At 46.6% G+C, this 18,464-nt stretch overlaps 1 protein-coding gene across 1 annotated transcript in view; it reads left to right on the top strand.

Annotated features, from left to right (window-relative positions):
• LOC141121996 (uncharacterized) overlaps positions 1–18,464 on the top strand; it is a 131,126-nt gene that overhangs the window by 80,819 nt on the left and 31,843 nt on the right. The window contains 5 exon segments of the mRNA XM_073611781.1: positions 169–396; positions 474–680; positions 799–937; positions 2,038–3,038; positions 7,360–7,459. Coding sequence (XP_073467882.1) covers positions 169–396; positions 474–680; positions 799–937; positions 2,038–3,038; positions 7,360–7,459 — 1,675 coding nt within the window.

The following is an 18,464-nucleotide window of genomic DNA, read 5'->3' as shown; positions in this document are numbered from 1 at the left end:
ACATGTGCAGTTGCGAGCTGAGAGCATCACAGGCCGACAGCTAAATTTGTTTAATGGCAGGCTTTCCACATTACGGGCATGAAGAAATTGCCTGGTTTTTACGGGCTGCCCGTAAAAACATGGACGGTTGGCAACACTGCTTCGATGCCATTTTTATTCTATTTTCAGAGTGGAAACCTGAGAGATTCTAAAGTTGAGGTTAAAGAAGAGATAAAAAAGGAGGATGATGAGGATGGCGTGATGGAGAAGTCAGAGTTTCTAAAAGAACACAAAGATCTGTACCAGGACACCATGGTGGAGTCATCCAGCTACAGAAACCCACCAGAGAGATGTCCCCATCCTCTGTATTTCCGGAATTCCACACAGGAAGATCACACCATCCCTCACCATTATCAGGTAGATGAGTGCAGTATTGGTAGTTCTGATTTATACACAGCATATTTGTTGCAATTAATGTTTTATTATTTATTCAGAGTGGAAACCTCAGGGATGATAATATTGATGTTAAAGAAGAGTATAAAGAGGAGGATGAGGAGTATGGAGTGATGGAGGAGTTTCCAGAAGGACACAAGGATGTGATGGAGCCACCTAATACCAGGAACCCACCAGAGAGATGTCCCCGTCCTCTGTATTCCCGGGATTCCACACAGGAAGATCACACCATCCCTCACTGTTACAAGGTTGGTGGGACGGAGGCTACAAAACACACTTATAGAGACAATGTGTGGATTTTTTATGTGATGTCACAATAATAAAGCTTATATCTTACAGATGATATTAACTATTTTCTTGATTTAGAGTGGAGATCCAATCGATATAGAATTTGAGGTTAAAGCAGAAGAAGAGAGGTATGTGAGAGATGATCAGCAGTCTATAGAGGAGGATGAAATAATGAGGCTAATTCTAGAGGAGGACACTCCTACAGAGATCAGCACAGGTGGGTCATTAACCCTAAATACATTCCTCCACCCATACTGCTCACTGATTGGTCCAGAGTAGGGCAAGGACTGGGTGATATCAGCCTGTAATCTCCTGGTCACTTTCCTGAGCTGTGTTCCCCGTCCTGTATTCCTGTATTTCTCTCAGATAATCTTCCTTCTCTGTGCTGCAGACACAATTTATGTATCTAGACTGGATTTATGGAGATTCTGGGGTTCAGTTGGCAGCAAAATGTTAATTTTCACCATAGACGTTACTAGACCTAGGCACCTGGGGTATGTGCTTTGGGTCTTCTGCCCCATAACTGGGTATAGCAAGATCTCCTACAGAACAATTCTGCAACTTGTCTCATGTAAAGAATTAATCTACCACTGAATATCAATATTATGAGTCCTGACCATTACACTGTATAATATATATTGTACATTACATACTCCTGACCCCTGCACTATATACTCTATGTTGTATAGTACATCATTTTGATACTATAACATCCTAACTTTTGTATTCTATATAAAAAGTTATAGAAAATTTTCTACCAGCTGGACATTTTATATCTGATGATTTGATTGGAGCACAGACTTTTACATGTTGATAATAATGTGATAACATCCTCAGACTTTAAAACCTTAAACAGAAAGTGATAATGAGGGAGGAGTCAATAACCCAATGATGGTGGTCTTCAGGATCAGTCCAGTCTTCATCTTGGTTGTTCTCCCCCCATCCTCACTTTCTGACCTCTGGTGGGGCTCAGCCCCGGTGTTATTTGTGACTAAATCATGGACTAAATAAGGAAGTGCAGGACTACTTGTGTTGGGAAGATGGCAATGAGTGATAGAGGGGGTAGGGACACTTGTCCTATAATCCCCGCATCACTGTCACTCCTATAAAAGACAGTTCTCGTTGTTTCCTCACTCTCTGACTAAGGTCCATGAATAAAGAAATGAACTGGTAGGAGATCAGAGGACCCATTTACTAGTTACCTTGAGGGTGGAATTGTAAGATCCTCAGAGACAAAGCTGACTGATGTGGGCGGAGTCCTGGTTTAGGGGAACCAATCTGCTCATGTCTAGTAATAATCCTTTTATTTCTTTTTAGTAGATGGACGGGAGATGAGGAAAACCTCAGAGGATTGTCTCACTTTGTCTCCAGACTGTAAAGTAGAAGATGAGGACATCACACAGTATAGTCCAGGAGAAAACCCGGCTACCTCAAATGTTCATCCGGCACCACACAGTGTAGATGGACCATCGTATTCCTCTTATCCTGAGGAACCTCAAACTGTTAGGGACGGTGCCATCCTTCCAACAGATATGAGCTTTTTCTGTACTGAGTGCGGGAAGTGTTTCCCTTCTAAATCACATCTTAATGTGCATATAAGATCTCACACAGGAAAGAAGCCCTATTCCTGTCCTGAGTGTGGGAAATGTTTTTCAGTGAAGTCCAGTCTTTTCACACATCAGAGATCTCACACAGGGGAGAAGCCGTATTCCTGTCCTGAGTGCGGGAAATGTTTTTCAGTGAAGTCCAGTCTTTACAAACATCAGAGCTCTCACACAGGGGAGAAGCCGTATTCCTGTCCTGAATGCGGGAAATGTTTTTCAATTAAGTCCAATCTTTACAAACATCAGAGATCTCACATGGGGCAGATGTTGTATTCCTGTCCTGAGTGCGGGAAATGTTTTTCAGTGAAATCCAGTCTTTACAAACATCAGAGATCTCACACAGGGGAGAAGCCGTATTCTTGTCCTGAGTGCGGGAAATGTTTTTCAGACAATTCCAGTTTTAATAGACATCAGAGATCTCACACAGGGGAGAAGCCATATTCCTGTCCTGAGTGCGGGAAATGTTTTTCACAGAAGTCCAGTATTTACAAACATCAGAGATCTCACACAGGGGAGAAGCCGTATTCCTGTCCTCAGTGTGGGAAATGTTTTTCAGACAATTCCAGTTTTAACAGACATCAGAGATCTCACACAGGGCAGAAGCCATATTCCTGTTCTGAGTGCGGGAAATGTTTTTCACGGAAGTCCAATCTTTACACACATCAGAGATCTCACACCGGGGAGAACCCCTCTCCTGTCCTGAGTGAGGGAATTGTTCCTCACTGAAGTCCTGTCTTCCTGTACATCAGGGATCCCACACAACACTCGAGGTGTATTAGTGCCTTGAGTGCGGGAAATGTCTTCTATATGAATGTTGCTGGACATCACAGCTCTCATGTGGGGAAGAAGCACACCCTGATATACACCTCAGATATACACCATGGCTGATCTTCATCATGTAAGAAACAGTTCCAGTGGTGTGGACATTTTTGAAAAAAAGACTTGTCCAATGGACTAAATCAGGGTCCCAATCTCCTTATCCCTTATGACAATCTCCTAGTTCCTCATCTACCAGAGAGCTCGGCAGCGGTGTGGGAGTTCATTGAAAACTACAAGCCGACATCGGCAAAGGACAGAACTCTGTGAATGAATGGCACAGCAGCGCTCTTTTCATAAAGTGACAGCCGGTACGGGGAACTTTTCCCCGCACTGATGTCACACAGAGGACTCGGATCACTGAGCTGCTGCAGGAACATGTAACATCTTCCTGAAGGGGAATGTTTCCTTTAACCTTTTCACTGGCAGAGCTGTTTTTGGGGGGGTAAGGACAAAGTACAAAATGTATGTGTGAAACGCATCTACATGACCACAGTTTAGTGTCTTTGGTGTTATCTTTGTGAAAAATAAAAGGCAATCGGAAGTTCTGAATGTGCAGCCATTTCTTTCTTCTTTCCAATGTACCAAGTAAATAGATACCTAACATGTCAAACCTTAAATTTGTGTGCGCCTGTGAAATGGTGACAGATTTCAGTACCCTATATTTTCTATAGACGACACTTTAAAAGCCCCCTATAGGTGATCAGTTTAGTGTTATGGAGGAGGTCCGGTGATAGAATTATTGCTCTCATTCCGGTGTGTGCGGCGATATGTAACGTGTATCGCAGTCAATGTTTTTAGAAGTAGGTGCCCCAATGTGTGAGTTTATGTGGGGGTGGGGTCTCAAATTTTTGGGGGGTTTATATGCATGGGTTTAAATTTAATTTTGTACAATTAAAACACATTTACTTAACTTTTTTCATCACATAGAGGACAAAGTCCTCTATGTGATGATTTTTTGGTGACAGGTTCTCTTTAATGAAACATCCAGAGTCTGCATTATACTCTGCATTATATTCTTTCCCGGCCTTGATAGTCGGGGAAACTGTCAATAATGGGGACCCGGAAGTGATGTCATACATATTACTTCTGGGTCAAGAACAAGAAGGGGAGGAGATCAGATGTGTGTCTTCTCTCCCCCCCCCCTACGCATCATCACCCGCTATGCTGGTCCCGGGTCCCAGATGGGCAAGAGGAGCCCGGGACATAGCGGGTGTGTATCGGGGTGGGGGCACTTTACCAGGGGGTGTGGAAGCATTTGGGCAACAACTCAGCCCCCTGAATGCTTCTATCTGGCCCCTGCAGGGCTAAATGTTAAAAAAAGACCTGTCAATCCCCCAGAACTGCATGTCCCAGGTGTCAGGCGATAGGAATTGTTCATCCCTGAGTTCATAAGGAAATCAGAGATCACCAAAGACATGGATGAAGTGTTGTACCGTGTTGGCCATTGATAGCAGTAGAAAAATAAAAATGGAGCCATTACCTTTCATTGGCTGAGTACAATTTGTGGTGTGAGTTTAAAAAAAAATAGTTGAAAGAATGTAATCAGTATTTGCCCAGCTGTGATGAATATTGGATGTATATTATTTCTTACACTGATTTCCTTGCCTCCACCTAGTGGTCATAATGCAGTATTGTGATATTTGTACTAATTGAGGTTTGTCAGGTAAAATACTCCATTATGGTCACTAGATGGAGCTGACAATCATAGGAAATCACTTTGCTACAGAATTGTAATGGCTGGATGAGTGATTGTCACATTCGTCAAATTAATTTTCTAGAAGTAGACTCCTTAGTTTCCTTCATGGTTTCCTAATACCTGAGATCATCCTCATACACTCAAATAAACCCGAATAAGGTACAGCGCATATAAAATCATGTAATAATAATGTCCATATCCGAAAAAGGGAAACAAAAGCACACAGCAGAAAGTTCATATGAGAATCCCTGTGCTGGAATTTCGGGATGATAGAACACACCAGACTCCTTGTGCGAGTGAGCCCACCACCGACCCGAATACTGCTTTGCTCACCTCAGTATGTTGACCTCTGTCACCACAGAAGATCAAAGACGCGGTTTCCCACTTACAAGGGGAGGAAGAAAAGGCAGATTTTAAAAACATCATCCCTGTGTCATGAAAACATTAAGAAATGTAATCTAAGTGCTCTCTGTCTTAATGCGTGAACACACTTTTATTAAAATGCAACTTACAAGATCCTTCGTATTGTGTACAGCCTTTAAAAATATAGCCGAGCGGCTTTCGGTATTACATGATCCGATCAGATGGCAGTACGTGACGTCAGCAGAACGCGGCTCCTCCTCCCATATGCGTTACGTCCTACTGGACTTCATCAGCGGGGTGGAGCCACGGCGTCACCCGGTGGATATTCAAGAGAGAGTGTTGTCATAGAAACGCTAATGTTTATTCCTCCGCGGCTGCGTGGTTTACATAGACTCTGTCTAAGCTGACCGGAAGTTGAGATTACTCCGCAGTGATGCTAGAGGTTTAATAAACAATAAAACTTCTAATAAAAATATTAATTAGAGAGCAATGTCAGCCCAGCTGTATCACTACTCATACTCCTATAGAGCCAATTAAAATAAAATTTTATTATTAACGCCCGCGGCTATCCGTTTTAATATCCCATTAAAATAATACATATTAATAATATAATATAAAACCTTAATTCCATAAACAAGAAAAGGAGAGAACCCTAAAAAATTAATACTCACTGTACCTATCTGATGTAAAACAATTGAGATCAAACTCAACTTTTAATCCCAAGGGCACAAGAACTTTAGTCTCAAAAATCCAATAAGCCTCCCCTTGACTAAGGCGCCTGATGAAATTACCCCCCCCCCAGTGCTTACTTACTTTTTCAATCCCCAAGAACTTAAGATACTTAGGATCCCTACCATTATGGTGCCTAAAATGTTTGGACACACTGTGGGACCTTAGGCCTTTTTTGATATTAACATGTTTGCCTATGCGTACACTTAATGCCCTTTTGGTCCGGCCAACACATTGAAAACCACAGTCACACTCCAACATGTAGACCACGCCCTCAGTGCTACATGAAATAAGGTCCTTGATCTTGTATTTGTTATTTGTAACTGAAGAAAATTCTTTGTTTTTTTATGTTGTTACGGGAGTGTCTACATGCCGAACAGCGTCTGTACGCATAGAAACCAGACAAAAACTGTAATAAATGATTTTCTTTAAACCCAGGGGCCACTAGATCCCTGAGAGTTGGAGCCCTTTGATAAATAAATTGGGGGCGTACAGGGAGGACCTGTCCCAGAGTGCGATCCCTCAATAAGATTCCCCAATGTTTAATTATTATTTTCTCAAGCTTCTTATGTTGTGAGTTATAATCGAACACCACCTTAAAATCATGTTTTTGTTCCTCAATAACCTTGGGACCTGCCACTAAGAGGTTCCTGTCCAATTGGCAAACTTTATCTCTTTTTTCCATCCAAAAAATTCTTCTGATAACCTTTCTCAATAAATCTCTCAACTAAAACTTGAGACTTGGAGTTAAAATCACTTAGAGTGGAGCAGTTCCTTCTAATGGGAACAAACACTTTCCCTTCAGAATGTTACAGATCCACGTCTTATGATGACAGCTATCACAAGGGATATACCCATTTCTGTCTGTGGGCTTAAAATAGGTACGAGTCCCAAAATGGCCTCCTTCCTTGAACATTTCTAAGTCTAGGAAGACCAAACGCTTCTTGTCAACATTCCAGGAAAGGGTAATGTTTTTATTGTTGGAATTAAGACTGTCTTGAAACTGCTGAAGACTGTCTAAATCACCTTCCCAAACCATAAAGAGGTCATCAATGTACCTCTTGTAGCCTTTTAACTGGTGGGGATGGTTCTGAAATATCAACTGTTCCTCCCAGTGTGCCATAAATAGATTAGCAACACTGGGAGAAAACCGAGCCCCCATTGCCACTCCTTTTAACTTGAAGGTAAAATTGTCTATCATACCAAAAGTAATTGCTATTTCAACAAAAATCCAAACATTGAGTCAGGAATCGTTTATGTGTGCGTGAGAGAGGAGAATTCTCTAGGGCCCATTTTACAGAAGATACAGCACCATGATGTCCTATAATAGTGTAGAGGGAACTCACGTCTGCTGTAACCAATACACTACTAGGCCCACATATCATGGATTCTAATATATGAATCATATTCTTAATATCTCTTAAATAGGCTTTTGTTTCAGACACCAAGGGTTTCAAGAAGAAATCAATATATTGTCCCAAGCGTGTGGACACCGACTCAATGTCATTCACATTCAGTCTGCTCGGTGGTGATTGGGCATTCTTGTGAATTTTAGGTAAACAATAAATAATCAGTGTCTGGCGCGCTAAGGGATCTAAATACAGAGCATCCTTCTTTTTAAGAATGTTCTTTTCCTTTCCTCTTGCAATAAGAAGATGTAAATCTTCTTTATTATTATTATTATACAGGATTTATATAGCGCCAACAGTTTACGTAGCGCTTTACAACTTGTGGGTAGACAGTACAAATACAATACACTTTGATACAGTAGGAATCAGAGGGCCCTGCTCCTTAGAGCTTACAATCTAAGAGGGAAGGTCAAAAGATACAAGAGGTAATAACTGTGGGTGATTTGCTGATTGAGAAGATAAATGTACAGTTGTTAGGTGGGGGCCAGATAGGCTTCTCTGAAGAGATGAGTTTTCAGGGATCATCTGAAAGTGGATAAAGTAGGAGAAAAATGGACGGATTGGGGTAGAGCATTCCAGAGGATGGGGGAGGCTCTGGAGAAGTCCTAAAGGCGAGCATGGGATGAGGTGACAAGGGAGTTTGAGAGCAGGAGGTCTTGGGAGGAGCGAAGAGAACGATTAGGTTGGTATTTTGTGACTAGGTTAGAGATGTAGCTGGGGGCCAGGTTGTGGATGGCTTTGTAAGTTATAGTTAGTATCTTGAATTTAATTCGGTGATTGAGTGGCAGCCAATGGAGGGATTGGCAGAGGGGTGTAGCAGACGCTGAGCGGTTTGTGTGGTGGATGAGCCTGGCAGCAGCGTTCATGATGGACTGAAGTGGGGATAGCCTATTTAGAGGTAAACCAATGAGGAGGGAGTTGCAGTAGTCGAGGCGGGAGATGACCAGGGAGTGGATTAGAAGCTTTGTGGTGACATTGGTTAGGAAGGGGCGTATCTTTGAGATGTTGCGGAGATTGAGGCGGCAAGCTTTGGATAGTGATAGAATGTGGGGGCGAAAGGTTAGTTCAGAGTCCAGGATTACACCTAGGACCCTGGCGTGGGGAGATGGGTTGATAGTTGAGCCGTTGATATTGACAGGGAAAGCAGGGGAAGTGGCACCTGAGGGAGGAAATATCATGAGCTCGGTTTTGGATAGGTTGAGTTTGAGGTAGTGATGTGACATCCAGGCTGATATGTCTGCTAGTAAGTTGGTAATGCGTGAGGAGACAGATGGAGAGAGCTTTATAATCAAAGACTGGGTCACGTTGTAAAAGTTGATAAGTATCCCTATCACCCAACAAACAAACCATCTCCTCCCTGTTAAAAGACTTACTCAACACTACAAGGCCTCCTCCTTTATCCGCAGGGCAAATCACCACTTATTTTTTTATTTTCCAATGAGGCTATTCCTTTTTGATATGTGCAGGGTCCTGAACCTTTCCAAGTTTCAACCCCTCTACATCTAGGATTGCCACTTTTTCTACAAGCTAAACCCAAACACTTTAGCAGCGCACAGTAATTTTTTTTAGTGTACATTATAGGATTGTAACAGACCTTTGGGTACTCCAAAGAGAATAGTAATGTGGCGCACATAGTGGTCCCTCATCCTTCTGTCACGTTCTGTCCTGAGCCACATTTCTGTCTAAATATTGTGTCTGGGTTTCAGGTGGACTGAAACCCGGACACATGATTCAAAACCTGGACTGTCTGGGTGAATCCTGGACAGGTGGCAACCGTACCTAAAATGCCCCCCTCCCTGCCTCTCCACCCAAAAACAGCCCCCCGCCACTCCAACCTAAACAAACCCCCCTCCCTTTCTCTCCACCCTAAACAATAACCCCTCTACACCCTAAACAATAAACTCCTCCCCACCTCTCCACCCTAAACAATAACCCTCCTCTCCACCCTAAACAATAACCCCCCTCCTCACCTCTCCACCCTAAAAAAATAACCCTCCTCCTCACCTCTCCACCCTAAACAATAACCCTCCTCCCCACCTCTCCACCCTAAACAATAACCCCCTCCCCACCTCTCCACCCTAAACAATAACCTCCTCCCCACCTCTTCACCCTAAACAATAACCCTCCTCTCCACCCTAAACAATAACCCTCCTCTCCACCCTAAACAATAACCCACCTCTCCACCCTAAACAATAACCCCCTCCCTACCTCTCCACACTAAACAATAACTTTCTCCCCACAAACAATAACCTCCTCCCCACCTCTCCACCCTAAACAATAACCCCCCTCTCTGCCTCTCCACCCTAAACAATAACCTCCTCCCTGCCTCTCCCCCTAAACAAAACCCCCCCTCCCTGTGTACAATGGGGGGGTAGTTTTGAGGAAGGGGTCCTGTGTAATGATGGGGAGAGGGATGGTGGTAATGGGGATGTGTTTTGTTTAACCATGCTCCTTAAGCCCCTTACACTGTTAACAGTCTGGCCACACCCACTTTTTGGCGCGACGTGTCGCATGCTTACATCAGCCTCAAGTTTCCCTCATTCTCAAGTTCTGAAGTTGGGAGGTATGTACTCTGTCCTGTGATGGTGAGCTGTATACTCTGTCCCGTGATGCTGGGGCTGTATACTCTGTCCTGTGATGCTGAGCTGTATACTCTGTCCTGTGATGCTGGGGCTGTATACTCTGTCCTGTGATGCTGGGGCTGTATACTCTTTCCTATGATGCTGGGGCTGTATACTCTGTCCTGTGATGCTGGGGCTGTATACTCTGTCCTGTGATGCTGGGGCTGTATGCTCTGTCATGTGATGCTGGGGCTGTATGCTCTGTCATGTGATGCTGGGGCTGTATGCTCTGTCATGTGATGCTGGGGCTGTATGCTCTGTCATGTGATGCTGGGGCTGTATGCTCTGTCATGTGATGCTGGGGCTGTATACTCTGTCCTGTGATGCTGAGCTGTATACTCTGTGCTGTGATGCTGGGGCTGTATACTCTGTCCTGTGATGCCGGGGCTGTATACTCTGTCCTGTGATGCCAGGGCTGTATACTCTGTCTTGTGATGCTGGGGCTGTATACTCTGTCTTGTGATGCTGGGGCTGTATATTCTGTCCTGTGGTGCTGGGGCTGTATACTCTGTCCTGTGATGCTGGGCTGTATACTCTGTCCTGTGACAGAGTATAACTGTAGCTCTATCAACCTCCAATTAACTACTCCCTCTTGGTCATCTGTAAGACAAAGCACATGATGACCACGTATTTCAGCGTCAACGTGACGCATCTGCCCATTATAATAACCAGCCCCGAGCATCGTATTGATTGTGTTCAATGTATAACCATACATCCGCCCCTTTGAGAAAAGCATCTGCCCCTTGCTGTATTAAATGAATAACTAGCCCCGAGCATCGGGAGCGAGCGGCTTGTTGATTGCGCTTGCGCAGGCCAGGCCGGGCACTACGCTCTCTGCTGACTGACGTCAGTTCTGGTTGCTGACGTCAGTTCCGATATCGGCGCCATCAGCGCCATTTACGTTCCACGCTGGTTCCAACAGCTTCTCCTCTGGTCCCCCCGGTCCAGGCTACATCCAAAAAAATCGCAGTAATCCAGGCTGGAGATCACGGTGGGGGTGTGAATCGAGATTACGATTCTATATATGATTAATCGTGCAGCTCTAGCATGAGTGCTTGCTCTGAGGGGTGGGAGGCAGAGGATGAGCTCTGACACTTGTTACAGGAGGGGGACAGCTCTCTCTCTCTCCATCCATCCCTCAAACCCATGGGGGTCCCCTCCTGCTCTGTCTCTCCCTCCCAGTGTCCTCTAATGAGATGGGTTCGCGGACCCTTCTCCCATAGAATAACTCAAAGGGAGAGAACCCAGTAGATTCCTGGGGTACCTCTCTGTACGCAAATAACAGGTGAGGCAGCAATCTCTCCCAGTCTCTGCAAGCGTCCGAAAAGGTCCTCAGCATTTGCTTGAGGATCCGGTTAAAGCACTCGCAGAGACCATTAGTCTGGGGGTGGTAAGGTGAGCTCAGCAAGGGCTTAATATTGCACACCTTCCACAACTGCTGAGTGAGCACAGCTGTAAACTGGGTTCCCTGGTCAGAGAGAATCTCCTTAGGGAACCCTACTCTAGTAAATATCTTAACCAGGGCATCAGCTACTGTCTCTGCTTCAATGTTGGACATAGCTACTGCCTCTGGGTAACGGGTGGCGGAGTCCACCACGGTGAGAATATACCCGGATGGACTAGGCCTGGCCAAGGGACCCACAATGTCAACGGCTATGCGGTAAAAGGGCTCCCCAACAATAGGCATGGACATAAGTCTGGCCTTAGGTTGGTCCCCCCCGCTTACCTACCCGTTGACATTTGTCACATGTTTTGCAGTACTGTCGCACATCCGGGTTAAAATTGGGCCAGAAGAAATTCTGTGTAATTCTATGGGCTGTGCGTTGGGACCCTAGATGTCCTGCTAGTGGTACATCATGCCCGATTCACAGAATCTTCAGCTGGTATTTCTTAGGTACCACCAGCTGTCATTTCTGCAAAGGGGCTTTACTTCTCGGGGATGGCTTAGGGATCCTATACAGTCTATCCCCCACCCATTCATAAAGCTCCCCATCTATTCCCCTTTCCTGAGTATCTGCCTTAGCCCTATACTTTTGTAAGGCCGGGTCCTCCTGGGTTTCCCTCTTGAATGCCTCTGGGGTATCCCAGCCTAGGGGAGCCTGATCTAAGGTACATGTCAGGGAAGATAGTCTTACCTGGGTCTCAGCAGCAAGCGGGCCGGTTCCAACAGCACGGGTCTGGGCATGGGTAGTCACTGGGTTGGCTTCAGTGGGGCCCATCGGGGCGTAAGCAGAAACGAGGGGAGCCAAATCATTCCCCAGTAGTACATCCTCTGGCAAATCCTTCATCACCCCCACATTCACGTGTCCTGAACCAACCCCCCAATCCAGGGTGAACATGGGCAACGGGTAGCTGGAAAATGGTGCCTCCTGCCACCCTTATGGCTACAGTGTCTCTGGTGTGTTGACTCCCTGCAATGAGGTTCTTCTGTAGTAGGGTCATGATGGCATGGGTATCACGTAGGCCATTGGCTACCTTTCTATTAACCCGGACAGTCTGCCTGTGTTGCTGCCTGTTGTTCTGGTTAGCTGCTTGTACTGGATCAGCCTCGTGCAGGATGCCCCAATGTTCTTCCTCCTCAACGTAGTGAGCCGCAGGCATGGATGTGCGGGGATTCCCCCCTGCTGGCTTTCTCCACGACTGGGACTGCCTGGCTGGATTCAACGGACAGTCTGACTTTTTGTGCCCTAGCTGTTTACACCCGAAACACCTGATGGGTTGTGAGTAGTCCTGGGAGTTGAACCTGGGCTGCTGAGAATAAGTGGCCACTGGAGGTGGTGCTGTAGGGCGGTACGCTGGTTGGTAGGCGCCAGCTGGAGGGGGTGCCGCTGATCGATAATTCACCTGAGCTTTTGTCTTGACCACAGGGTTATCCAGTTTGCGGGCATCTGTGTATTCGCCAGGCGAGCTGCTTCAGGCAAGGTGAAAGGTTTTCGGTCCCGGACCCACTTTCTGACTTCTGTTGACAGCTTGTCAAAGAAGTGCTCCAGCAGGAACAGCTGCAGCACCTCTTCCCTGGATACTGCTTGGCCTCCAGCGACCCAGTGGGATGCCGTGCGGTGTAGGTGGCATGCCCACTCGGTATATGAGTCTCCAGTCTGCTTGCTCGTCTCTCGGAACCGCCTTCGGTATGCCTCCAGTGTGACGGCATACCTGGCCAAAAGTGCTTCTTTTACCAGCCCATAGTTCATAATCTCCTCGTCTGGGATGGTCCTGAACGCTTCACTGGCCCGGCCGGACAATTTCCCAGACAAATTGGTAACCCATTTCTCTGTGGGCACCCGATGTAGGGCACATTGCCGTTCAAAATCGGCAAGGTACTCATCAATCTCCCCTTCTGTTTCGATGAAATTTTTAAAAGCAGCAAAATGTATATTTCTCCTTTCAGTTGGTGCTGCTGTGAAACTGCTGCTGCAGCACCTCTTTGCTGTAGCCAACTTGCCTCCACAGCCACTATAACTCAGTCTATGATCTCCGCTGTAGGGTTAGGGCCATAATGTGCTAGTCTTATGTTAACAGCCTGATCAAAACTTGCCTCTTCGGGTGTCCTGTCTGTTACGCTGGGCCTTTTGGTTGTGTTGGGTCTTTCGGCTCTATCCATTTCAAATAGTTCTGCTATAATGTCCCTCTTCTTACGGCTATTGGCCGGTTGGCCCCGGTTCTCCAGTAAGTCCTTGAGGGTAGAGCACTTTAGCCATTCATACTGTGCTTCCATTGGCCTGTGTCCTCTTGTAGCTGTCCTTCTGGGCTGTGGGAATCATCCCACTGCTTGCCACCAATTGTAACGACATCCCGAGTATGAAAGGGGTTAAAGCCGTTTAGGACATTCCATTTCCGAACATAAAGGCAGCTACCGAACACTCCAATCAGCCGAACAAGAAACCCATATGAATAATTCTTCCCCCCAAGTACGAGACGAGGCTCTGTACGGAGGGTCAAACAGGAATTAGACTCTTAATTAGAACCAAAATTACAAGTCTTTATATACAGTTAAAGAGGAGGTTCCCCCCTCCTGCTCATATTACTCTAACAATACAATTGTAACCAGAAACCAAATTAACATGAGCTAGTTTACTAAATCATTTACCCAGACTAGGTGACTCAGAGACATGACCTTTAGGACAGACTTGTGGTCACCGTGCTTCACGCATTAGTATAAATACAGGACACCTTCTCACAATAGCATACAGACAGACAGACAGACAAACAGTGATCTCCCCCCTCCTCAGCCTAGTAGGCAACAAACTATAGTATGATCAGACTGTCTGGCTCCTACCCAGTTCTAGAGGCCAATGTGAGCAGCTCTCTCAACTAACATGTTGAGTTCAGAATCAAACAAACCAAGAATAGTCTTTACATATACCCTGGGAGACATGGATAAATATTACTGTCCCATTTTAAGTAATCCAATCATATTCTCAGGGTTCATTCTTTTCTTGGTCACCCTGCGCCCAACAGTGACTCCCGTCACACTCAGCATAACAGGATAGTCACTCAGCAGAGGCAGAGGCAGTCTTCAAGGGATTTCACATTCATAAAAAAATTAATCGGTTACATCAGCATCAGGTGCTTGGTAGTTAGTGATCCAAGACTGATTCATTTTTATGAAGGTGAGCCGATCAACCGAGTCTGTGGACAGGCGCACTCTGTGATCAGTTACAAAGCCTCCAGCAGCACTGAATGTGCATTCAGATAGAACGCTGGATGCAGGACAGGACAGTAGCTCAATTGCATACTGTGCAAGCTCTGGCCAGTGATCCATCCTCAAGACCCAGTAACCCAGTGGATTTTCAGTTGGAAAGGTCTCCAAGTCTGATCTTGCCCCAAGGTCTGCACCATGTAAATCAGACGCTGATGATGGTTGCTGGAATCGATGAGACCTTGGGGCTGCGGACTAAAAAATTGTCTGAACGCATCGGTCAGATGGCCACCTTCTCCACCACGCCTTCTGTGACTGACCGAAGCCTCAGCAACACGTTGTCCAGGAGGACTAGGAAATTGTAACCTCCCAGGCTCTGGAAACGCATTGCACAAACCTTTCTGCAAGGCCTCCCGAAGATGTTTCATCCTCTGCTCCCTCTGCGAAGGCTGGCTAAGTTCCGCAACCTTAGCCTTGTAATGTGGATCAAGAAGGGTTGCCAGCCAGTACTGATCCCTCTCCTTGATACCACAAATCCAAGGGTCCTTTCACAGGCTTTGTAGGATCAGGGAGGCCATGCAGCGTAGGTTTGCTGAGGCATTCGGTCCGGAGTCCTCTGGGTCACTAAGGACGACATGATCCGCAGCCACCTCCTCCCAGCTACGTACAAGTCCATGGGTTTCTGGGGACTGAAAATGATCCCTTGAAGACTGCTGCTGATGCTGAGTGCCAGGCTCCATCTCCATGCTAACACAATCCTCCTCCTCCTCTTCCTGTGTGATGGCGGGCCTGCAGGAATACTGTCTGGATAAAGGGGGCCTTGAGAGTTAAGGAAGTCCTCCTCCTCCTCCCTCTGTTCTGCCTCAAGTGCCCTGTCCATTATTCCACGCAGTGCATGCTCCAACAGGAAGACAAGAGGGACAGTATCATTGATGCATGCACTGTCACTGCTCACCATCCTCCTGGCCTCCTCAAATTGTGACAGGATAGTGCATGCATTCTTGATCATTAGCTACTGGCATGGTAAAAAAAAGCCAAGCTCCCCTGTCCTGGTGCCATACTCACACAGGTACTCATTGATGGCCCTCTGCTGCATGTGCAGCTGCTGCAGCATTGCCAACTTTGAGTTCCACCTGGTGGGCATGTCACAGATGAGGCGCTTCTTGGGCAGGTTGCATTACTTTTGAAGGTCAGCCAGCCTTCAAAACAGAGGGTGTCCATTACCTCTGTTGATAATCAATGTTGAAAAAAGGAGGGGTGTGGAGGCGCCAACTGTGGTAGCTTGTTTATACAAAAATGAAAGTTAGTGTAACAATTACACTTACTGGTTCGCAGGGTGGAGGTGTTTCTTTGAGATGGGAAGTGTCCTGGGATGTGCTGTTATCTTGTTTCCGGCTCGGATTTCATTCCTTCAGGCGTCTGGGTGTGGAGTCTGTAAACAGGCTGAACCACTGCATCCAGTGCATGGAAAGATCCACGCTGACCACTCTGGAGTGCGGAAACGGAAATGACGTCACTGATGCACGGCGAACGTCCAGGCTGGTGTTGGGGATGACACAGGGATAGTACCGGGTACGCGCTCGGGGCTCACAGCTCCTTCTTCTGGCCTTCTACTGGCACAAGAAACGCAAACGCTGCACCACCAAATTAAGGACGTGAGCCAAACGGGGAACATGGGTCAAGTGTCCCTGCCAGAGGGCTGAGATGAGGTTGTGCCATTGTCGCAAACCACCATTCCTGGCTGAAGCTGGCGTGGCGTCAACCACCTCTGAACCTGCCCCTGCAGAGCTGCCAGAATCTTTGCCCCAGTGTGGCTCCTATCCCATAAGCCTGAGAGCTTGCATAGCCCCTAGAATGCCTACGGCACACCACTGGTTCAAAAAACAAATCTGCACAAGAAGAGGCCATAGAGGAAGAAGAAGAGGAGGGGATGGAGGAGAGAGGTGTGGCAGAATCACCACTACCAGCATTTTGGAGGCGTGGTGGCGGAACAAGCTCCAATATTACTGCACCCTCTCCTGCATTCTTCCCAGCTGCCAGCAGTTACCTAGTGTGCCATGAAAGAAATGTAACGTCCCTGTCCATGCCTGCTGGACCATGAGTCAGCAGTAATATGTTGACTGCCTTGTCCAACGAGGCCAAGACATTTCCTTCCACATGCTGGTAGAGAAACGAAATGGCCTTTCTGAGAAAAAAAAGGGAACCTGCCACTGAGGTACCGCACATTCCACAAATCCTCGAAAGGGGGCAGAGTCTACCAGCTGAAAAGGCAGCAGTTGGAGTGCTAGCAATTTAGCCAAACTAGCATGTGGATGGCTGGGACCGTACTTCTTTTGACGGTTTAGCAACTGGGGTAGGGAAATTTGCCTGCTACAATCGAATTTAGGTGTACTGCTAGCAGATTGCCCGCAAGTGCTTGGGACACCTAATTGTACACCTTCATTCTTCTCAATGCAGGTCTCTGAGAGGACTGAAGGTATAGTGGGGTTGGAGATCCCAGCTGATGAGGAGCAAGGAGAGGTCCACCTTGTTCTTTGGTGTGGGTCTTTTAAGTACTGTTGCCAATGGACTGCATGGGAGCTCGACATATGTCTGGTCAAGCATGTGGTGCCCAAGCGGCTGCTGTTTTGGCCAGACTTGATATGCTTCTGACATATGTTGCAAATAGCAACGGTGCGATCTGCTGCACATATCTCAAAAAAGGCCCACACCAAACAACTTTCGAAAAAACGAGCGCCCTACAAATGCGGAGCTCTGCAGTGTGATGCAGTCGGTTGGCTGCCACTAAGCTGGCCCCTGGAGGGCATCCTGCCTCATTGGAGATGTGCCTTCTCCTCTCTTCTATCAGGCACCCACGTAGAGTCAGTGACCTCATCATCCCCTCCCTCCTCGCCACTGGAGCAAACCTGGCAGTATGCTGCAGCTGGGGGAACATGACTGCCAGTTTCTTGTCCCTCTTGGACACCCCCTCTCTCTGGGCTCACGTTACTACCTTCATCCTCAATCTGGGTACCATCGGAGCCTTCAAAATGCTGCGCATCCTCCTGCAGCATGTACCCGACACTGTGGTCGAACAGTTCGGGGGACTCCTCAGGACATGATGGTGGGGCTAGGGAAGGAGTGACTGATGCCATTGAGCCGATGGAATAGGTTGCTTGGGCAGCTGCATTGGCAGCCAAACTTCTCTTAGCCTGGTGACAGAGGAGGATGAAGATGGCTTTGTGATCCACTCTACCAACTCTTCTGCATGTTGTGGCTCAACATGGCCAGCTGTTGAAAAAAAGAACAAGCAGGCCACGTGCTGAGGATGCACTGTGTCCATGACCAGCACTGTTGGCTGTAGACACAGAGCCTGCTTGCCCTCTTTTAGTGGCCTGTGAGCGTTTGCCTTTCCTTGGTGGCCTTCCAGACATGCTGTAAAATTAGATTAGCAAAACACCGCCTGAAGTTTACTAGAAAAATTACACCAGGAATGGCCTGCAGTCAGGTATAGGCTTGGCTAGACTAGAATGCAGTGGATATATATGTAGGAGACTGTATATATATCTTTATGCACTGCAGATCACTGAATCACCTGCCTGGCCTGCCTGAAAGTGTCTTTAAAAACGTACACCAGGAATGGCCTATAGTCAGGTATAGCCTTGGCTACACTAGAATGCAGTGGATATATATGTAGGAGACAGTATATATATTTTATGCACTGCAGATCACTGAATAACCTGCCTGCCTGAAAGTGTATTTGAAAACATACACCAGGAATGGCCTGCAGTCAGATATAGGCTTGGCTAGACTGTAATGCAGTGGATTTATATATGTTGGAGACTGTATATATATTTAATGCACTGCAGATCACTGAATCACTTG

Source organism: Aquarana catesbeiana, unplaced genomic scaffold, assembly GCF_042186555.1.
Source record: "Aquarana catesbeiana isolate 2022-GZ unplaced genomic scaffold, ASM4218655v1 unanchor236, whole genome shotgun sequence".
NCBI lineage: Eukaryota > Metazoa > Chordata > Amphibia > Anura > Ranidae > Aquarana > Aquarana catesbeiana.
The sequence above is the reverse complement of the archived record's forward strand: the minus strand, read 5'-3'. Positions and strand labels throughout refer to the sequence as shown.